This window comes from Monodelphis domestica, chromosome 3, assembly GCF_027887165.1.
Source record: "Monodelphis domestica isolate mMonDom1 chromosome 3, mMonDom1.pri, whole genome shotgun sequence".
Lineage (NCBI taxonomy): Eukaryota > Metazoa > Chordata > Mammalia > Didelphimorphia > Didelphidae > Monodelphis > Monodelphis domestica.
In genome coordinates this window covers 267,862,178-267,879,507 of record NC_077229.1, presented here as the reverse complement: position 1 = coordinate 267,879,507, position 17,330 = coordinate 267,862,178, and the positions used below count along the sequence as shown (strand labels likewise).

At 37.6% G+C, this 17,330-nt stretch overlaps 1 protein-coding gene across 4 annotated transcripts in view; it reads right to left on the bottom strand.

The window, feature by feature from the left end:
* LPIN2 (lipin 2) overlaps positions 1–17,330 on the bottom strand; it is a 110,745-nt gene that overhangs the window by 10,354 nt on the left and 83,061 nt on the right. For all 4 annotated transcript variants that reach the window (XM_056823750.1, XM_056823751.1, XM_056823753.1 and 1 more), the window contains exons 10-17: positions 15,117–15,210; positions 14,661–14,730; positions 13,222–13,311; positions 11,832–11,914; positions 6,916–7,060; positions 3,279–3,427; positions 1,995–2,081; positions 564–716 (exon numbers count right to left, since the gene is read on the bottom strand). In XM_056823750.1, the coding sequence (XP_056679728.1) occupies positions 564–716; positions 1,995–2,081; positions 3,279–3,427; positions 6,916–7,060; positions 11,832–11,914; positions 13,222–13,311; positions 14,661–14,730; positions 15,117–15,210 (871 nt within the window). The remainder of the gene's footprint in view (positions 1–563; positions 717–1,994; positions 2,082–3,278; positions 3,428–6,915; positions 7,061–11,831; positions 11,915–13,221; positions 13,312–14,660; positions 14,731–15,116; positions 15,211–17,330) is intronic.

The following is a 17,330-nucleotide window of genomic DNA, read 5'->3' as shown; positions in this document are numbered from 1 at the left end:
CTTAAAATGGATACTAAATATCACTTCCAAGACAGAAGAGTGATATGGGCTAGGCAATGGGGGTTAAGTAACTTGCTCAGGGTCACAGAACTAAGATGGGTTTGAGGCCAGAATTGAACCCAGGACCTCCTGTATGCAGGCCTGGCTCTCTATCCTAGCTGCCCCTGAAGTGACATTTTGATGCTCTGCTCTAACCTGGAGATGAATCTGGGTTCTTGAAGTCAATGCCCTTAAATTGCAAGGCCTCACTAAGCATGCAAGAGTCTGAGAAGGTAACCTATAACCTGTAATAGGCTATTCTCTGATGACTAACCCAGCTTATCTGAACAGGAGGAGGTTATCAATTTTGGGGCTTGAGGGAGGGGGGTTGGGGATGGTTCATGGCAATTCTCGAAGACTTCACCATGATGCAGAAGGGCTGAATTGCAATGGTGGAAGGATTATCTGTAGTAATGAACAAACCTTTGATGGTCTATGCAGTCACAGATACCCTTCTGCCTTAACACCAAAGCCAACCAGACACATACTCACAGGAAAATGAAATGTTCCACATTTTAACTTACCTATGAAAAGCAGAGAACAAGCTGCTAGGGGACAACATCAAAGGCCCCCGAGGAAGGATGGTTCCCTTGTCATTGACCCAGTGAAGGTATCCTCGTGTCATGTCTGCCATTCCAATGGCACGAGCTGAACAATAAAGAAATTTGTACCCATTCCTAGAGAAAAACACACATTTTTCAGAAAGAAATTGGTAATACCATAGTTCCCTAAAAGTAGCTTATTTATAATGCTGAATACTGTAGAAATACATAATTTGTTATAGACTAAGTCATTTAAATATAAGCCATAACTCATGGGAGAAAATATAGTTCTCTATTTTTTAAAAAGGCCCAATCAAATTAAGCTCTTTCTTCCTAATCACTCACTAAGAGAATCAAATTCTAGAACTCAGAAGTCAGCTAAGAACACAAATTTTTTCCCTTTCTTAAGCAATAATATAAATCAAAAAAGAATGCAAACCCTCCCCCCAAACTAAAGACTATTAAATTAATAATATTAGTAATAACAGATCATGAGCTAACATACCCATAACCACTCAGAACATAAGAAAATTTTGGTCCTTATTTCTGGTGATTCTGTCCTGAAGGACAGATGTAGGGTTTTTTTTTGAAAGGGGTAGAGATTTTGAAAAAACACACAGCTTATGCTATCTGAGCTGTGAAGTGGAAATGTGCAAACCTAAGCCTCACCATAAATACTTCTGAATGCTCATAGTCCGGACCTTTGTAGTCTATGTTCAGGAATTCCCAACTTTCCAATCAAAAGGGCTCCCTGATATAGTATTCCTAAGGTTCAACGGCATGTGTGGCTATGGAAAGTAAGACAACTACTTCCTCCTGACAAATCACCATAAAATCTAAGAAAAGAAAGTGAGGTAGGACCTAGAAGGAAACATGGCCATTGCTACCATCAGATAACTGATTTCTTGGCCCCAACCTTTGCCCTGGGAAAGCTTTAACGTAGGGGAGGGAGGGAGAGAGGGAGAGAGAGAGATTGTATATGTGTGTGTGTGTGTGTGTGTGTAGGGAAATGTAACTAGGTGGCTGGACTCAAAGTCTAGAAGTTATGAGTTAAAATACTGCCTCAGACACTTACTATCATCAGTGTGACTTTGGATCAATAATTTGATCTTTGTAAAACAAGGAGGCTGGACTTGAAAACCTATAAGGCCCATTATAGCTCTAACTACAGGATCCTATGATCCTTGAAGAAAGAAACAAGAGAGAGATGAAAAGGAAGCCTGGGGGAATTGGTACCCTTGCATTATGGTACTTTTCATCTTCCAAAAGCAGAAGGAAGTCCTACTTAAATTTTAAAGGGGAGTCATTTGCCACAAATGAAATATGTAGCCTGATTATTCCACTCCTTAAATCATAAAATCAAAGCCATTCTGGGTTCCTAGAGCTCCTTCCCTTGTCAGAAGGAATACTTACTCATTGATGGAATGGTAGAGTTTTGCTATGCCCTGATGGGTCCAATCTTTGCCTAGTTGAGGAAGAATCTGCCCTAAAGCATCAGACCTAAGAAGAAAACAAGTAAAGTTAACAAATACAAAGAATTAAGAATGAATTACATAATTATAGAAAGCTGAAAATTTTACTAGTTCCTTTCACCTAATTCTCCCTCCATCCAAGAAAAAAATCTACTGAGGCAGCCACCTCATCCTAAGGAATATCTGGCAGCTTCAGATAAGGACTAAAGAAGCAATGGGAGGCAGCTAGATGGCTCAGTGATGGAAATCCAGGTCTAGAAATGAGAGGTCCTGGGTTCAAATCTGGATTTGGGCACTTCCTAACTGTGTGACCATGGGCAAATCACTTAACTCCCATTATCTAGCCCCATGTTGGTGAACCTATGGTACTGTGCCGGAGGTGGGTCCTCCCTTCTCCCTCTTCATGTGCATCTCAAGACATTTCTCACATGACCCATCCCTCTTCATCCCAATAGGAGCCCTTCCTCCCTCCCCTATCTGGGGTAAGGTGGGGGGGCCTACACGTGTTGTGATGGTTGCCATTTGGGTCCTCAGTCTCTAAAAGCTTCCCCATCACTACTCTAGCCCTACTGCTCTTTTGCTTTGGAACCAATACATAGCATTGATTCTAAGATGGAAGGGAAGGTTGTTTTTTTTTTTTAAATAAAGTTGCTTCAGTTGGGATGTACTTTACAAATTACTTCTTCATATCTGTAAGGTATTGGTAAAATCACTTCTATTGCTGCTGCTTTAAAAAATTTTTTTTAAACCTTACTTTTTGTCTTGGAATCAATATTGTCTATTGGTTCCAAGGTAGAACAGCAGTAAGGGCTAGGTAATGGGGGTTAAGTGACTTGCCCAGGGTCACACAGCTCAAAAGTATCTGAATCCAGATCTGAACCCAAGACCTCTTGTTTCTAGCTCTGGCTCTCAAATTACTGAGCCACCTTGCTGCCCTCAAGAAGCAATTTTAAACCTGAAATTGTACACATGAGATTCATATTTTAAATATCAGTGAGAACTTCCCACCAGATCCTTTCTAATCACACCTAATCTCTCTAATTTCAAAACTTCAAAATAAAAGATTAGATGCATTAGATTAGCATCAGTGATTTCTCTATTCTTCATCGCTTTCCAAAGTGCTGCTCGTTACTAGCAGTGTGTCCAGGGTGGCACCAGGACAAAAGCCACACAAGTACAAGAGCTCACATTCTCCCCGACCCCTAGACAGTTTCCTTTCTCTTACTTGGTTATTGTTCCATCGATATCCGAAATTATGATCTTGTCATTCCAGTTCCACAGGTAGATGGTTCCTGCACAGCGACAGGTACCTTGATACTGGGTTGTAATACTAAACACGACATCATTTGGGCCATCTTGGAGCTTCAGTTTTGCCTTGATCAATGCAAGGGGAAAAATGGCTAATTAACAATGTTAAGAGATTTGAATAGCCCTAAATGTGATTTTCTTTTCTCTGGATTTATGTAGGGCAGAAATGGAATAATTTCAGAAAAGCATGTGGGATTTCAGATATGGCACTTCACTTTTTTTACTGAAGGCATTTTACTTTGTAACAACCAAAAATGTTTTGTTTTGATGACTTGTTTTAATCTCATTTTAAGTACAATAAAAGAATTTGATAGGTAAAGGGGAAAAAAGTGGCTAAGTTTATCTCTGTGGCTTAGATTCAGATACACAAATGCACAAAATAACTTCAGTGAAGATGAGCTGTTTCCTATGTAAGAAATGTTTGTTTGCTCATTAGAGTCCTCATCATCACTTAGTGTTTGGTCTGGTGCCTCAAATGCACTAAGAGCTTAAGGAATGCTAATTGACTGACTGACTGATTAGGAGGTTCTTAAAGGAAGGAGGTAAAGTAAACTCTGGCAGGTCAGTTATCTGAGACTGGCCCACTCATCACCATGTTGGACAGAGAGTCCTAAACTTTGCAGCCACAGTAACACTCAAAGAGCTGTCAAGCCACAGAGGGGTTGCAATTTGCAATAATGGAGGGAGCTGATAAAATCAGAGATCCTAGAAACATTAAAGCATATTGAAAAGTTCCTCAGTCCAAAGATATGTGTTGTGCTGCCCAATGCAGAAATATAAAAGGAATTATCTTTATTAAAGGAAAAGTACAGGTTTACTTCTACAAAAATCACTATAATGATGCCATGAAGTAGAAATAGAAACTGTGTGGTATGAATTAATTCTGGAGTCACAGAACCTGAGTTCAAATCCCACTTCTGACACTTACTCCTTTGTGTAACTTTGTGACTCCTTTGTGAGTCCTTGGGGAAGTCATTTAAACCTTTCATTCTTGGTTTCCTTCATCTGCAAAATGAATGGGATGAATGCAATGATGTCTGGGTCCTTTCCAACTCTCTATCTATGGCCCTGTAATCCGTGTCCCCATTTTGAGCTTAAATGGGATTTGATTGAAAGAAAAATGGTCTTTGTCACACTATTAACAATCCATGGGAATATGAGAGCTGCATAACTGTGTAAGTCCTGGTAAAAATGACAGTTACAGTTAATAGCAGCCATGTAGTGCAGGACCCCCAAGCAAGATTAGGAAAAAATAAGGCTGGACCTAAATCAAATCAAGCTGTGGGTAAGAACCACAGTAAAAATGTGGGAGAAAAACAATAAGCCTCAGCACAAGAACTCTGTGTACTACATTGGGCTACTCAAGCTCACTGTCTCTTGTGAGCCAACCATCTTTAAATGATCTAACTCACAGACTGGTAATAATTTACCATTTTGTGTGGGATGACTTTTAAAAACATACCATATTTTTACTCAAACCATTGAATTTCCTTTATTTAAGTTTGAGGAGGAAGTGATATTTTTCTTCTCATAACATAAATTTCCCACTTTACTTCAAAATAAACAAGTCTCTACCTGTCCTTAGAACAAGGAAGTGATTGTCTTTTGGGGTGGAGGGGGAGGACAGTCAATTTTGTCTAAGAACAAGATTCTAAGATAGGAAAATACAATATTTATATGCCAGAGGCCAGAGCACACTCACTAGAGGTTGGGACCCTGGTTCTAGCATGAGCTCTACTCTGACCATGCTGTGTGACCCAAGGAAATCACTTTATTTCTCTGAGAATTGGTTGGTTTCATTTAGAAAATCAGTGAGTTGATCAAGAGAATCTCATTGACTTTCAGAGGTAGAAGAAACCTCAGAGACTCTCTAGCTCAACTCACTGATTTTCTAAATGAAACAATTTCCTTCTCCTCTGTTCCCACATGGCTGATAAGCTGTTGCTCAGCTCCCTAGTGATTTCTCCCTTCAAAAGCTCAGAAGTCCCGAGATGTACTCAGAAGCTCAAATTTTGACACTAAAAAGGAAGCTTTTGCCCTAGAATTTTCATCACTTCATCTTTGTATTAAAAAATTTCCCATGGTTCCCTATTACCACATCAAGCCTTCTTTTTTTATCAGGTATATAAGGGCCATCCACAATTCATTCGTAACCCTTTCAACCAACCTTATTTCCAACAATTTCTTAGCAGGAATGAACTCTGATTCTGTCAGGCTGGTCTTTTCAGTTTTCCATTCCTTACTCATTTACAACATTCTGCCTCAGTGAATGGTCTGCGATATTCCTCTCTTCTTTGAGTCAAAGTTGATCTTTTCTCAAGGCTCAGCTCACGTCCTACCTTTCCTCTGTAGTTTTGTCCAAGTATCCAACCCTTACCAATATCTACTTTCTTTAAACTCTTGTTATCTTTTGTCTCTGTCACACCATTAGGCACTTAGATATATTCTGTGTAGTAACATTTTCTTTTCTTTTTTAAACACTTACCCTCTGTCTTAAAATCGATACTAAGTATTAGTTCCAAGGCAGAAGAGCAGTAAGAGCTAGGCAACTGGGGTTAAGTGACTTGTCCAGAGTCACAGAGCTGGGAAGTATCTATCTGAAGCCACATCTGAACCCAGAACCGCTCATCTATAGGCCTATATAACCTCTATCCACTGACCTATCTGTTGCCCCCTGGTATTAATTTCTAATTATTTCATGTATGTTAGTCTCATCTTTTCAATTATCCTTGAGAATTCTTATGCTTTTGTATTCTCCAGAGGGCTTAGCACCATAAGAGAAACACAGTATACAGTATAAGCTCAATACATACTTGCTAGGTCAAATAAATAGTCTTTAAAATGAAATGTCTCTCTGTCTTTCTCTGTCCCTCTCTCTGTCTCTCTCTTTCTCTCTCTCTGTCATTCTTCCATCCTGGATATCTATGCATCACAGCTACTACATACACCTCTCTCCTGATGCCATAAGAACATTTTTATATTTAAGGGAAAATTATTCACGTTTATCACTTTGCTATTTAGACAAAATACCCAGGAGAAGAAAATTCAAGGGGGTGAGAAATGAGAGTGAAGAATTTCATGTCTAAATACATTACCTATAAAATTTTCTTTAAAAAATATACACACATATTATATATGCATATATACCTATATACAATATATACATACATGTGTATGTGTGCACGTATATTTTTTCCCCCGGCTAGGTATGACAGAAATTAATACTGGGTCTGGTCTCAGAAGACCATAGTTCAAATCATTGCTTTGATACTTATTAACTATGTGACTAGGTAACTTACTTAACCAATTGTCTCAGTTTTCTCTTCCCTAAAATAAGGATGATTTACTAATTTCTTCCTAGAGTGATTGTCTAGAAAATGCTCTATAAAACTTAAAAGTGTTGAATAAATGTACACTGCTACTAAGATATGGCATTTCATACCTTTATGACTATAACAGTACTCTTTAAAAAGTATAAAAATTGGATGAAAGTAGGGGAAGCGATATGTGAAATCAAACTATCAAGCTATGCACAATCCATACAGACTACTTACGATTTGGTCTGAAGAAAGTCTAAGTGACTTCTTATAAGAAGTAGTGCTTGAATGGCTCAGGTGTTCTACTGGGACAGGATCAATTTTGAGGGAATCTTTAAGCTCTTGGGAGTCCTCGTCACTAGATGAATCATTCTCAGTTGGCCTACACAACATCAATCGACATTGACATTTATTAAGTGCTTGCTCTGTATTAGGCACTGTGTTAAACTGTGTTAAAGAGTACAAAGAAAGGAAAACCTTCCCTGCCCTCCAGAAGCTCATAGTCTAAAGGGAGAAACAATTTTGTACACAAAAAGGTATATACAAAGTAGATAAAGAATAGATGGAAAGTATCCTAAGAAGAGAAAAGTACCAGTAGCTGAGGGAAGGGGGAGGTGGGAAAAATTTTCCTGTATTTGAATTGAGTCATAAAAGAAGTCAAGAGGGTGCAGGCAGGTGGTTTAGTGGAGAGAGCAGCAGGACTGGGGATAGGAGGTACCAGGTTCAAATCTAACCTCAGACATTTTCCTAGTTGTTTGATCCTGGGCAAGTCACTTGATCCCTATTGCCTAGTCCATACTGCTTGTCTGTCTTGGAAACACTACTTAGTATTGATTCTAAGACAGAAGGGAAGAGTTTATTAAAAAAAAAAAAGTCATGGATTCTAAGATGGGATAACATTCCAGGCACAGAGAATAGAAGAATAGCAACTAGACTAGTTTGTCTAGACTATAGTGTAGGTGGAAGGGATTCAGGTATAAGGAGAAAGATACAAAGGGTTTAGGTTGTGAAGAACTTCAAATGTCAAATGGAAGGGTTTATATTTGATTCTTGAGGTAAGGGAGAACCACTGGAGTTTAATGAGTGGGGTATGTGTGAGCAACAAGGTTCAGAAAAAAAGTGATTTAGCTCTCCTCAGACACTTCCCAGCTGTGTGACCCTGGGCAAGTCACTTAACCCCCATTGCCTAGCCCTTACCATTCTTCTGCTTTGGAGCCAATACACAATATTGGAAGGTAAGGGTTTAAGAAAAAACAAGAAAAAAAGTGATTTAGGAAAATCATTTTAGCACTTGAACAAAAATGTATTAAATCCCTAATATATTCAAAACACTACAGTAAGTACTAGGTAGGGCATCAAAGATGAGTAAGATGAACTCTTTACCCTCAAGAAATTGTCTGCCAGAAAGATAAAACAGAGACCCAAAGAAGCCAGGAATATTTCAGAAGACAATGCATGCACGCAGGGGAGAGAGACATGGGGTTTTGAGAAATTAAGGAGAAGGAGATGTGCCTTTTGGGGGAGGCTCAGGGAAGGAGATTCAAAAAGGCTTTAATGAGGCTATGGAGCCCTTTACGAATAAGCGTTATTTCAAGAGGTAGAGATAGGGACCCAGCTGAGATGTGTGGAAGGCTTTGAATAAAGGTATGGAAATGTAAGTGGAAAGGGGGGAACAAGAGCAAGGGCAGGTGAAGAATAGTTCAATCTGATTAGAACCAAATACATGAAGGAGATGCAAGTGAGATCCAACTAGAAAATATAGGCTGGAGTCAGACCACGGAGAGTGGAATACTGAGCTAAGAAGTCTGGGCTTTATACAAATAATTTACTGGGAGGAATAGTATGTATTTATCATTTAAAAACAAGTTAAGTTTTAGTATATTTTCTACTGGGTCAAGATATGCCTCTAAGCTCCTCATGGGTAATTCAGGAAATAATTTAGAAACGGATTTATTACACGGATGGAAAAAATGTCCAAGACATTTTCAATTAAACTAAGCAAATGCGTTTCATTTCTTAAGTAGCTTTGTAATAGGAACCGGGGAATATACAAGAGATTAGATCAGACCTTGTCCCTGCTATCATTGTGCTTCAAGGAGAGTAGGGAGATGCAATAAATAAATAATTTACTACAATACGAAATAGTCCATGAATAGTAAGTGTGTAAATCTCCATGGGGGTTCCACTCTAATTGCTCACTCTGGCACTGAGGTGACCTTGGGAACTGAAAGGTTATACCAGTGGAGCCCAGGTCTCCAGAGGTTCTACCAAACCTGAAAGCACAAGGAGCAAAGTGGTCATGTTATAAAAGGCTTTGAAAGCCAGAGGATTTTCTATTTGACTCTTCTGGTAATAGGAAGCTATCAGAGCTTATTAAAGAGTGGGGTATTATGTCGTCAGGATTGAGCTTTTGGAAGACCAATTTTACAAAAAATAGATTGGAGTGGGGAAAGGCTTAAGGCTGGGAGACCAACTAGCAGGCTACTTAAGTATGAAGTGATGAGAATCTGCTTTAGGGAGGTGGGAGTATTAAAAGGAGAGAAGGGGACTTAGCTAAGTGATATTATCAAGGTTTACTACAGGACTTGACAGCTAATTGGATAGGGTGATTGGTGCTAGTTTGTGAGCCTAGAAGACTTGGGAGGATAGTGATATACTTAATAGGAACTGAGAAATTAGAGGTGTGTTTAGAAAAAGATAGAAAATTCAGTTATGAGCATGTTGAATTTAAGATGCTTATGGGACAGGCAATTAGGGATTTAAAACTGGAGTTCAGGAGAGAAGTTAGGGCTAGCTGAACAGACCTAAGAGTCATGTATATAGAAATGACTACTAAAATGGAGCTATGAGCTCATAGGAGCTATGAGATCACCACAGGAAACAGTATTAGGGGAGAAGAGAAGGACTAGAAGGGAGCTTTGGGGGACTCCTACTGTTTGCAGGAGAGACTAGGATGAAGATCCAGCAAAGAACCCAAAGGAGGAGTGGTCAGATAGGTAGGGGAAGAACTAGGATAGAGAAATGTCATGGAAACCTAGAGGAAGTCAAGAATAACCTTGATTAAGAAAAGGGCATTAGATTTGGGAATCAGGAGATTATTAGGAGAGAAAAAATTAGGTTGAATGATGGAGTTGAAAGCCAGAATGCCAAAATGTGAATTTCATGTGGTTATTTGCAAACTCAGGAAGATCCTTTCCAATGATAAAGAGTTGGATTCTGGGGGACAGCTAGATGGCTCAGTGTACTGAGAGCCTCTGTGTGTGTGTGTGTGCATGTCCTATGCGACTCTGGCAATTCACTAAATCTCCACTGTCTGGCCCTTATCACTCTTCTGCCTTGGAATCAATATCAATAATGATTCTAAGACAGAAAGTAAGGGTTTTTAGAAAAGATTTATACTCTGCTTTGGTGAAGGATGCAAGGACCCTCACTGACAAAATCCCCGAGATCCCCAAATTATTGAGGGACAAAGGGTAAACCAATATTTGACAAAAATTCTGACAAGATCATTACCAACTGAGAAAATCAGGAATGTTTTCATAGAAAGGTGATTATTGAGATGGCTTTAAAAGGCAATTAATTAGGAGGTCAAAAAGCATTGAGGGAATTTAAAGAACAGAGAAAAGCATAAACAAAGGCACATTGTCAGGAATGCCTGGGACAAAATGGTGAGCAATCACTATGGCTAGAGTGGAGAGTCATTACAGGAGGATACTATGAGATAAGGGTGAAAAGGTAGAGTGGCAGCAGAAGCATCTTGAATGCCAGGCTAATAAATATAAAATTCATTGGGTAGGAAATATGAAATCATTGAAGGTTTTGAGCAGAGGAGGGACATGAAGAAATCTTCATATATGGAAGCTTAATCTGGCCAATATCATAAAGAAAGAATTGAGAGCAGAGAGAGTGCAATGGAAAGAAGACCAAGCAATTAACAATTTCATTTCCTGAGTTCTACATGTATTTATTTCTTAAGAGAAAGCCAGGAAACATAAATAGTGCCTTCACAAGAAGAGCAACATTAGATTGGCAATGATTCTTTTAGCTCTGGGTTAAAAAAAAAAGTGCTAAAATTGCCCTACCACCATCACAATCTCACTTATGAACTAACTGGTTGGAAATCTTAAATGATTAACAAGAAATTTGCTTTGGATAATGAGGTGAAATTCTTCCTCGACTCCCACAATCTGAATGTAATTAAAAGTTGGCCATGAGTTGCTTTTGCCTTATTATATTTTTAGTTCAGGTAGCTAAGATCAGTTGATGCCTTTTGCAAGGAATGTCTGAGTTTTGAAAAGGTACAATCCAAAGAAAATTTAACTGTTTCTATTTAATTCAAAGTCAAGAATACCACCTAAAAGCTTTTATTCACAATCTTAAAAGAGGAAGATGAAAGAATAAGAAAATGAGAAAGTAAGCTCTAAAGTTACCACATTACAGAACTGAGGAAAAGGAGGAGGAAGAATTTAAATGGGGAAATGGCAGAAACAATTGAAGAAAATTCTGCAGGAACCCCAAAAAGGAATAATCTGGTGATTCAATTCTAGCTACCATACTGTTTAAAAAAAAAATAAACCCTTACCTTCTGTCTTAGAATCAATACTGTATTGGATCCAAGGCAGAAGAGTGGTAAGGGCTAGACAATGGGGATTAAGTGACTTGCCCAGGGTCATACAGCTAGGAAGTGTCTGATCCCAGATTTGTACCATACTGCTTTGATTTTATTGATGCCAACTATTGTAAAGAGGCAAGAGGAAAAGTTTGTTTCTTCAAAGAAGTGGCATTTTAAGGAGTACATCATCTAGTCTTCTGGGTTCTCTTCTTTTGAATCTTTTTAAAAAGGACTATTTTAAGGCAATTCTTCAAAATCAAATACGTAATAGTAGTTACCATAACAGTGTCTGGTATAGTATACTATCTTTTTTATTTACTAACCTCACATATTTTAAGAGAAGTGGAAGTGAGCACCTATCAACTATCTAAGTGATTCAAAGCAACAATTTCTAACTACAGACATTAAAAAAAATCTTCCTGATCCCAAGTTCCAGAATGATTTCCTGCTGAATCTTGAAAAATACTAGTCAATTATTTAGTCCAGAAATAGAGGGAACAAATCAAATAAAATGCTCGAATAATAATGAAAAGGCATTCACCTCATATTAGTTTGTTCTTTTGCATTCATTGGCAAATCACCTGCTGGTGGCACCTCAGATTTCCCTTCCTTGGCCTCTGGTGGCTTAAAAAAACAAACAGCACACATAATGCATAATATATTAATAACGGTAGAAGGTCTTCATCATCCAGGCCTGATTCAGGAATGTTTTCCATCACACTCCTTAGAAGTGGGCATCTATTATTTCGCTGTTTGAACACCTCCTTCCTGATCTCCTTCACAAAACAGTCATTCCCAAGGTGGACTCTTATTGGGAGAAGACTTTTCCTTATAGTGAGTCAAAATCTGCCTCCCTCTAATTTACCAGCAGTATGTCGATACATGTTTAAAAAGTGACTTTCTCAGAGAAAAAGCAATATGTACAGGACATACTTTATAAAGTTTAATTTGCATTATTAGTATCTTTGTCATCACTTTCTTAAGTCTTGACAATGAATGGAACAATAAACCAAATCCTGGTTGGTAGCATTTGCTGATTTCTGAGGTGTCAGTATTCAACAAAGAAAATTTAGAAATATGAACTGGCTTCCCCATACTCCTGGCTTTACCCCATTGGTGCTACTTCTGTTCTCCAGAGCTACAGAGGGATAAATGCAATCTTTCTTACAGATAATATATTTCAAATAATTAAGGTGTTGTTTTGGGCTTCCTAGATCTTCTCTAGCCTAAACTTTGCTTGCTCCTTTCTCCTGCCCTCCCAACTTAGTAAGCCTTCCTTTTTTTATACCTGAGATTCAAGGTGAAGTGGGAGGAACAATATCAAAAGAACTTAGCAAGAGCAAATAACATCTCAACCATGCAGCCTGTGTTTCATAGCATAAGCAATATTCCTCACCTAGAGTCTCTAATGAAAGAAGAGGTACATTATCTCATTTTTTTCCTTGGGATCATATTTGATCATTATAATTCTATATTGTTCAGTTTCAGTGAAACCTTTCCAGAAGAATTCTGGACATAAAATTGTTGTGTAAAGTATAGATCTCCAAGAAAAAGCATAATGATTCTCCTAAACCTGTTGAATACTTTAATCTACAAAAGGAACCATTTCCAGAGTCTATAGTAGTAGTATGGGTTCGTTCCAGGGAAAGTTATGTATGAAGGCACCATTACTTTCTGTTAGGATACAATGTGAACTTCAGAAGTTGAGTTTTTTTAAATAGTCAGGGAGAAGGATTAGCTCTGGTTTCATTTAGATCAAATTAATAAATATTTCTTAAATACATAATTATATACAAGGTCCTGGGGAGAAAAAAAAAGAAGGGAAAAAACATAGCCCATGACTACCCTGGTAACTTACTATCTAATAGAGGAGATAATACTGTACACAAACTCTATAATTAAATGAGAAGAAGATGCAAAGGTGTCCTTACCTGTTTGGCCATATTTTCCTTTTTGCGCCAGAACCACCATCTCCCAGACTTCTTTGGCATTTTATCTTTGACCCAGGACTCAACCGTAGCCTAAAAAGCAATCAGTCTGAGTTATTTCAAACACATTAATGTGAAACTCAGCTTTTTTCTCTTATTTACCTGTTACAGGAGGTAAGTTGGCTCTTTCCCACTTGTTAAAATTTTTTCTATGCAGACAATTCAGGCTTTTCAAATCAATAGCTCTTCCTTAATCATAAAGCTATTACATGGCTAGAGGTTTCTTGAGGATTTAGCAACTTGTTTCATCTACTCTATGTCTGTGTTTCCCTCCCCAGGGACAGGCCCCAAAATTTGATGTTGGTCACAAGATATAGAGGTGGTAACTGTGTGCCTAATAGTAGGCAAAGAAAAATCCTTATTCTTGAATTATAATCCTTCTTAGGGAACTGAGCTGATGAAATAATCTTTGTGAACAAGTTCAAAAATTTTCCAGACCCTCATGAGGATCCCACCAGCTGATAAAATCTGCATTGGTCTTACTGACATTGAGATCATTCTTTTGCTAGCCATATCTCCTATATTTATCCATATTAATAGACTGAGAAAAAGTTGTTCAATTTTGAATTCATCCCTACAGTAAATACCCTTAGATTTTGTATACAATTATGAATTGCCAAGTAATAAAAAGAAGGGATGAGATTTTTGAAAAAAATTTCTTCTAGGTCAATTATATTAAGTTAAGATAGCAAGGCAGTATAGAGAACAGATAACTGGAATCAAGAAATCTTGAGTTCCAATCCTGCCTGAGATACTTAGCCCTAGACCAGTCACGTAACTTTTCTTGGTTCCAGTTTCCTGAACTATTGTGAAAAAAATAGGACTAATAATGACACGTACATTACAGGGTTGTTCTTAGGACCAACTGAGATAACCCATGTAAAGTGCTTTGCAAAAGTTAAAGCACTATCAAAATTCTAGCAAGCTATTATTTAATCTATTTTCCTAAATTCTTTGCAGTCCTGTGTACTGCTACAGTAGTACACTGTACTACTGTGACTCTTGAAATATCTGGATCTTTTGGTCGTCATTCATTTCAGTTGTGTCCAACACTTTTTGATCTCATCTGGAGTTTTCTTGGCAAAAATATTGGAGTGGTTGTCATTTCCTTCCCCAGCTCATTTTACAGATGAGAAATTTAAGACAAATAGAATTAAGTGACTTGCCTAGGGTCACATAATTAAGTGAAACGGGATTTGAACTTAGGTCTTCCTGACTACAGGTCTGGCATTCTATCTACTGTGCCACCTAGCTGTCCCTAGAATTGATCTAACAGAACCCTCAAAGAATGAAAAGCATCCAGTAAAGATCTGTGTGTACATTTGGGTGCTTTGCAATATTGTACTTTCTAAAGGAAGCAATACAGTCTTGGGATAACTTACCTTCGGCAAGCTCTTCTGGAACACCTGTAAGCTTAGGATCATAGGAGCAGCCAGGGCCCAGTTATAGTACCTGTCATAAAGACAAATGATTGGTGAGGAACCATCAGATAATTCAATGGGAATTAATTTTTAAAACATGCAGAACAGCCTATTTATGTTGGGAGGTAAGAGGATTAGTTAAATTTTTTGCTGCATGAGTAATACTTGCTTTAAGCCAAATTGCTCTGGAAATGCAATATTCAATAAGAAAAGAAAATAACAATCATTTCATCACTTCATTTTCAAATAAATGAAGTTCAGGTTTGAATTTGCATTTCAAAGTCATTGCCTATTTACTTATTCAAATTAGATGATGTACTTCAAAGCAAGAAATGTGGAAAAGTTTCATCAAGCTTTCAGTGTTATTTCCTCTCACTTAAAAAATTAAAATAGATCATAGAAACAAATGGTATTTACCGGTTATAGATCCGTATCACTAGATTAGGATTATCTATAAGTCCAGGGTTTTCTGCAAATTCATGGTAAGTAATGATATGTTCCATGAATTTTTCTGAAATGCAAAAAATATTTTGATCACTTTGGTTAGAGAATAAAACCGTCTGTCTCCAAGTCCCTACAATCAAAAAGAAGTCAAGCTAATTTCCTCTGTTTGTGAATATTATAATTCTACAAGAAGATTTTCAGATAGACATAGACTAAAAAGAAAAAGGTTTTTTACTAGACTTCTGCATTCATCAAAATCAGTCCAGAGACATTTTCACAGAAAATAAGGAAGAAGACCCCTATCTCAGTCTCCTTCTCTGTTGACCTAATCCTAGACCCCAATAAAAGAAAAAGAGGAAAATGGCAAAGACTCTTCATGTAATGTATCACAGATGAGTCCATCCAGAGGAGCAAAAGTCCTGATCAAAGAATGACTAGGAACTATCTTTAAGCCACAGTTTGATGAGAAGAACCTCTTCAGTAACTTGATATCATGCATTTGGGGAAAAAAAGTAGACTATATCCTAAAGTTAGAGTTAAATATACGCTGTGTCATAAAATAATTTAGTATCTAGCAATTTCTTGTTTAGGAGGCGTATTGTAAATTTCATTTCTCAAACTATTTGGGACCAAAGAGAGTCACTCATTGAATAAAAAATATATGTATATCTTCTTTATATACTATTATCTCCCAGAAAGATGAGCATGAAGCATGGAAGTCATCCAGTATTAATTAGATAGAGGTACTGGAAGTGTTGTTGTTGAATTGTGTCCAATTCTTTGTGACTTCATGGACCACAGCACACCAATGCTATTCCACAAGATTCTCTTGGCAAAGATACTGGTGTGGTTTGCCATTTCCTTCTCTAGTGGATAACAGATCAAGTGACTTAGTCACATAGCTGGTAAATGTCTAAGGCCATATTTGTAATCAGGTTTTCCTGAATTCAGGCCCAGTGCTTTCTCCAATGAACCATCTAGCTACCTCCACTGGAAGTATCCTAAGTTGAAAAATGTGAACAAGAGTCTTGTGAGGAGTGAAATGATGTGGGGGTAGGTAAACAGTAAATGGGTACTGACGTTTGGAATCCAGGAGTAGTAATAAAGAAATGGTAGCCTTGCTTATATTATGCTGAAAGTGCAAATACCTGCTATGAGAATCAGGATGGTTGAGTTTGAAGGAGGATTCACCCTCAGGTTCTGGTCCCCAAGAGAAGAACACTCATGAGTTGCCATGAAAAGACTTGAAAGAAAAGGACTATAAAGAGACTGTTTCTAGATGTGTCTAAAACTGCTCTCAATTTAAATGAACTGCATTTTTCTCCTACTATGTTGTGGACACATGGGTAAATGAATAAGGATTTGACTCTCAGTCTCCCTTGGAGGAAATAGAAATCAAATCTCTAAAGATGGGCACTGAAAATCCTTGCTATTACCAAGCTATTTTTCTATTTCACACCACTAAACACAGACCCTGGGAGAGGGGGAGGTCTTCTGCTCTTTCCAAAGCCTACTATTTGAATGGATTAGAAACTAGAATCCAAAAATACAAGGCACACACTTGAACAGAAAGATACACAAAGAGTTAAAACAAAGGGCTGGAGCAGAACCTAATGTGCTCCAGCTGAAGTAAAAAAGCAGAGGCAGCAATCCTGCTCTGAGATAAAGCAAAACCAAAACTAGATAGACCTAATTAAACGAGATGATAAAGGAAACTACATTTTATTAAATATTACCATAGACAATGAAATAATATCAAAATTTTCTGCAGTAAGTTTCTCTGATAAAGACCTTTTCTATCAAACATATACTAAGTTTAGGGCTGAATCAAATTTATAAAAAAAAAGTAAGAATCAATCCCAATTGACAAATTGTCAAAAGATATATGAACAGGTAGTTTTCAGAAGAAGAAATCAAAGCTAAATGCTCTAAATCACTATTGATTAGAAAAATGCAAATTAAAACTCTAATAGGTATGAGATGGTAAAATTACTATAACTTAACATAAAGATAAAACTATATCAGAAATAGTAAATGCAGAGAGGATGAGGGGAAAATAGGTACACTTAGTGAATTGTTGGTGGAATTGTGAAATGGTCCAACCATTTAAGAAAACAATTTAGAACTATGCCCCAAAAACTATACAACTGTACATAAAATGTTATAAAACCCTTAAACTCAGCAATA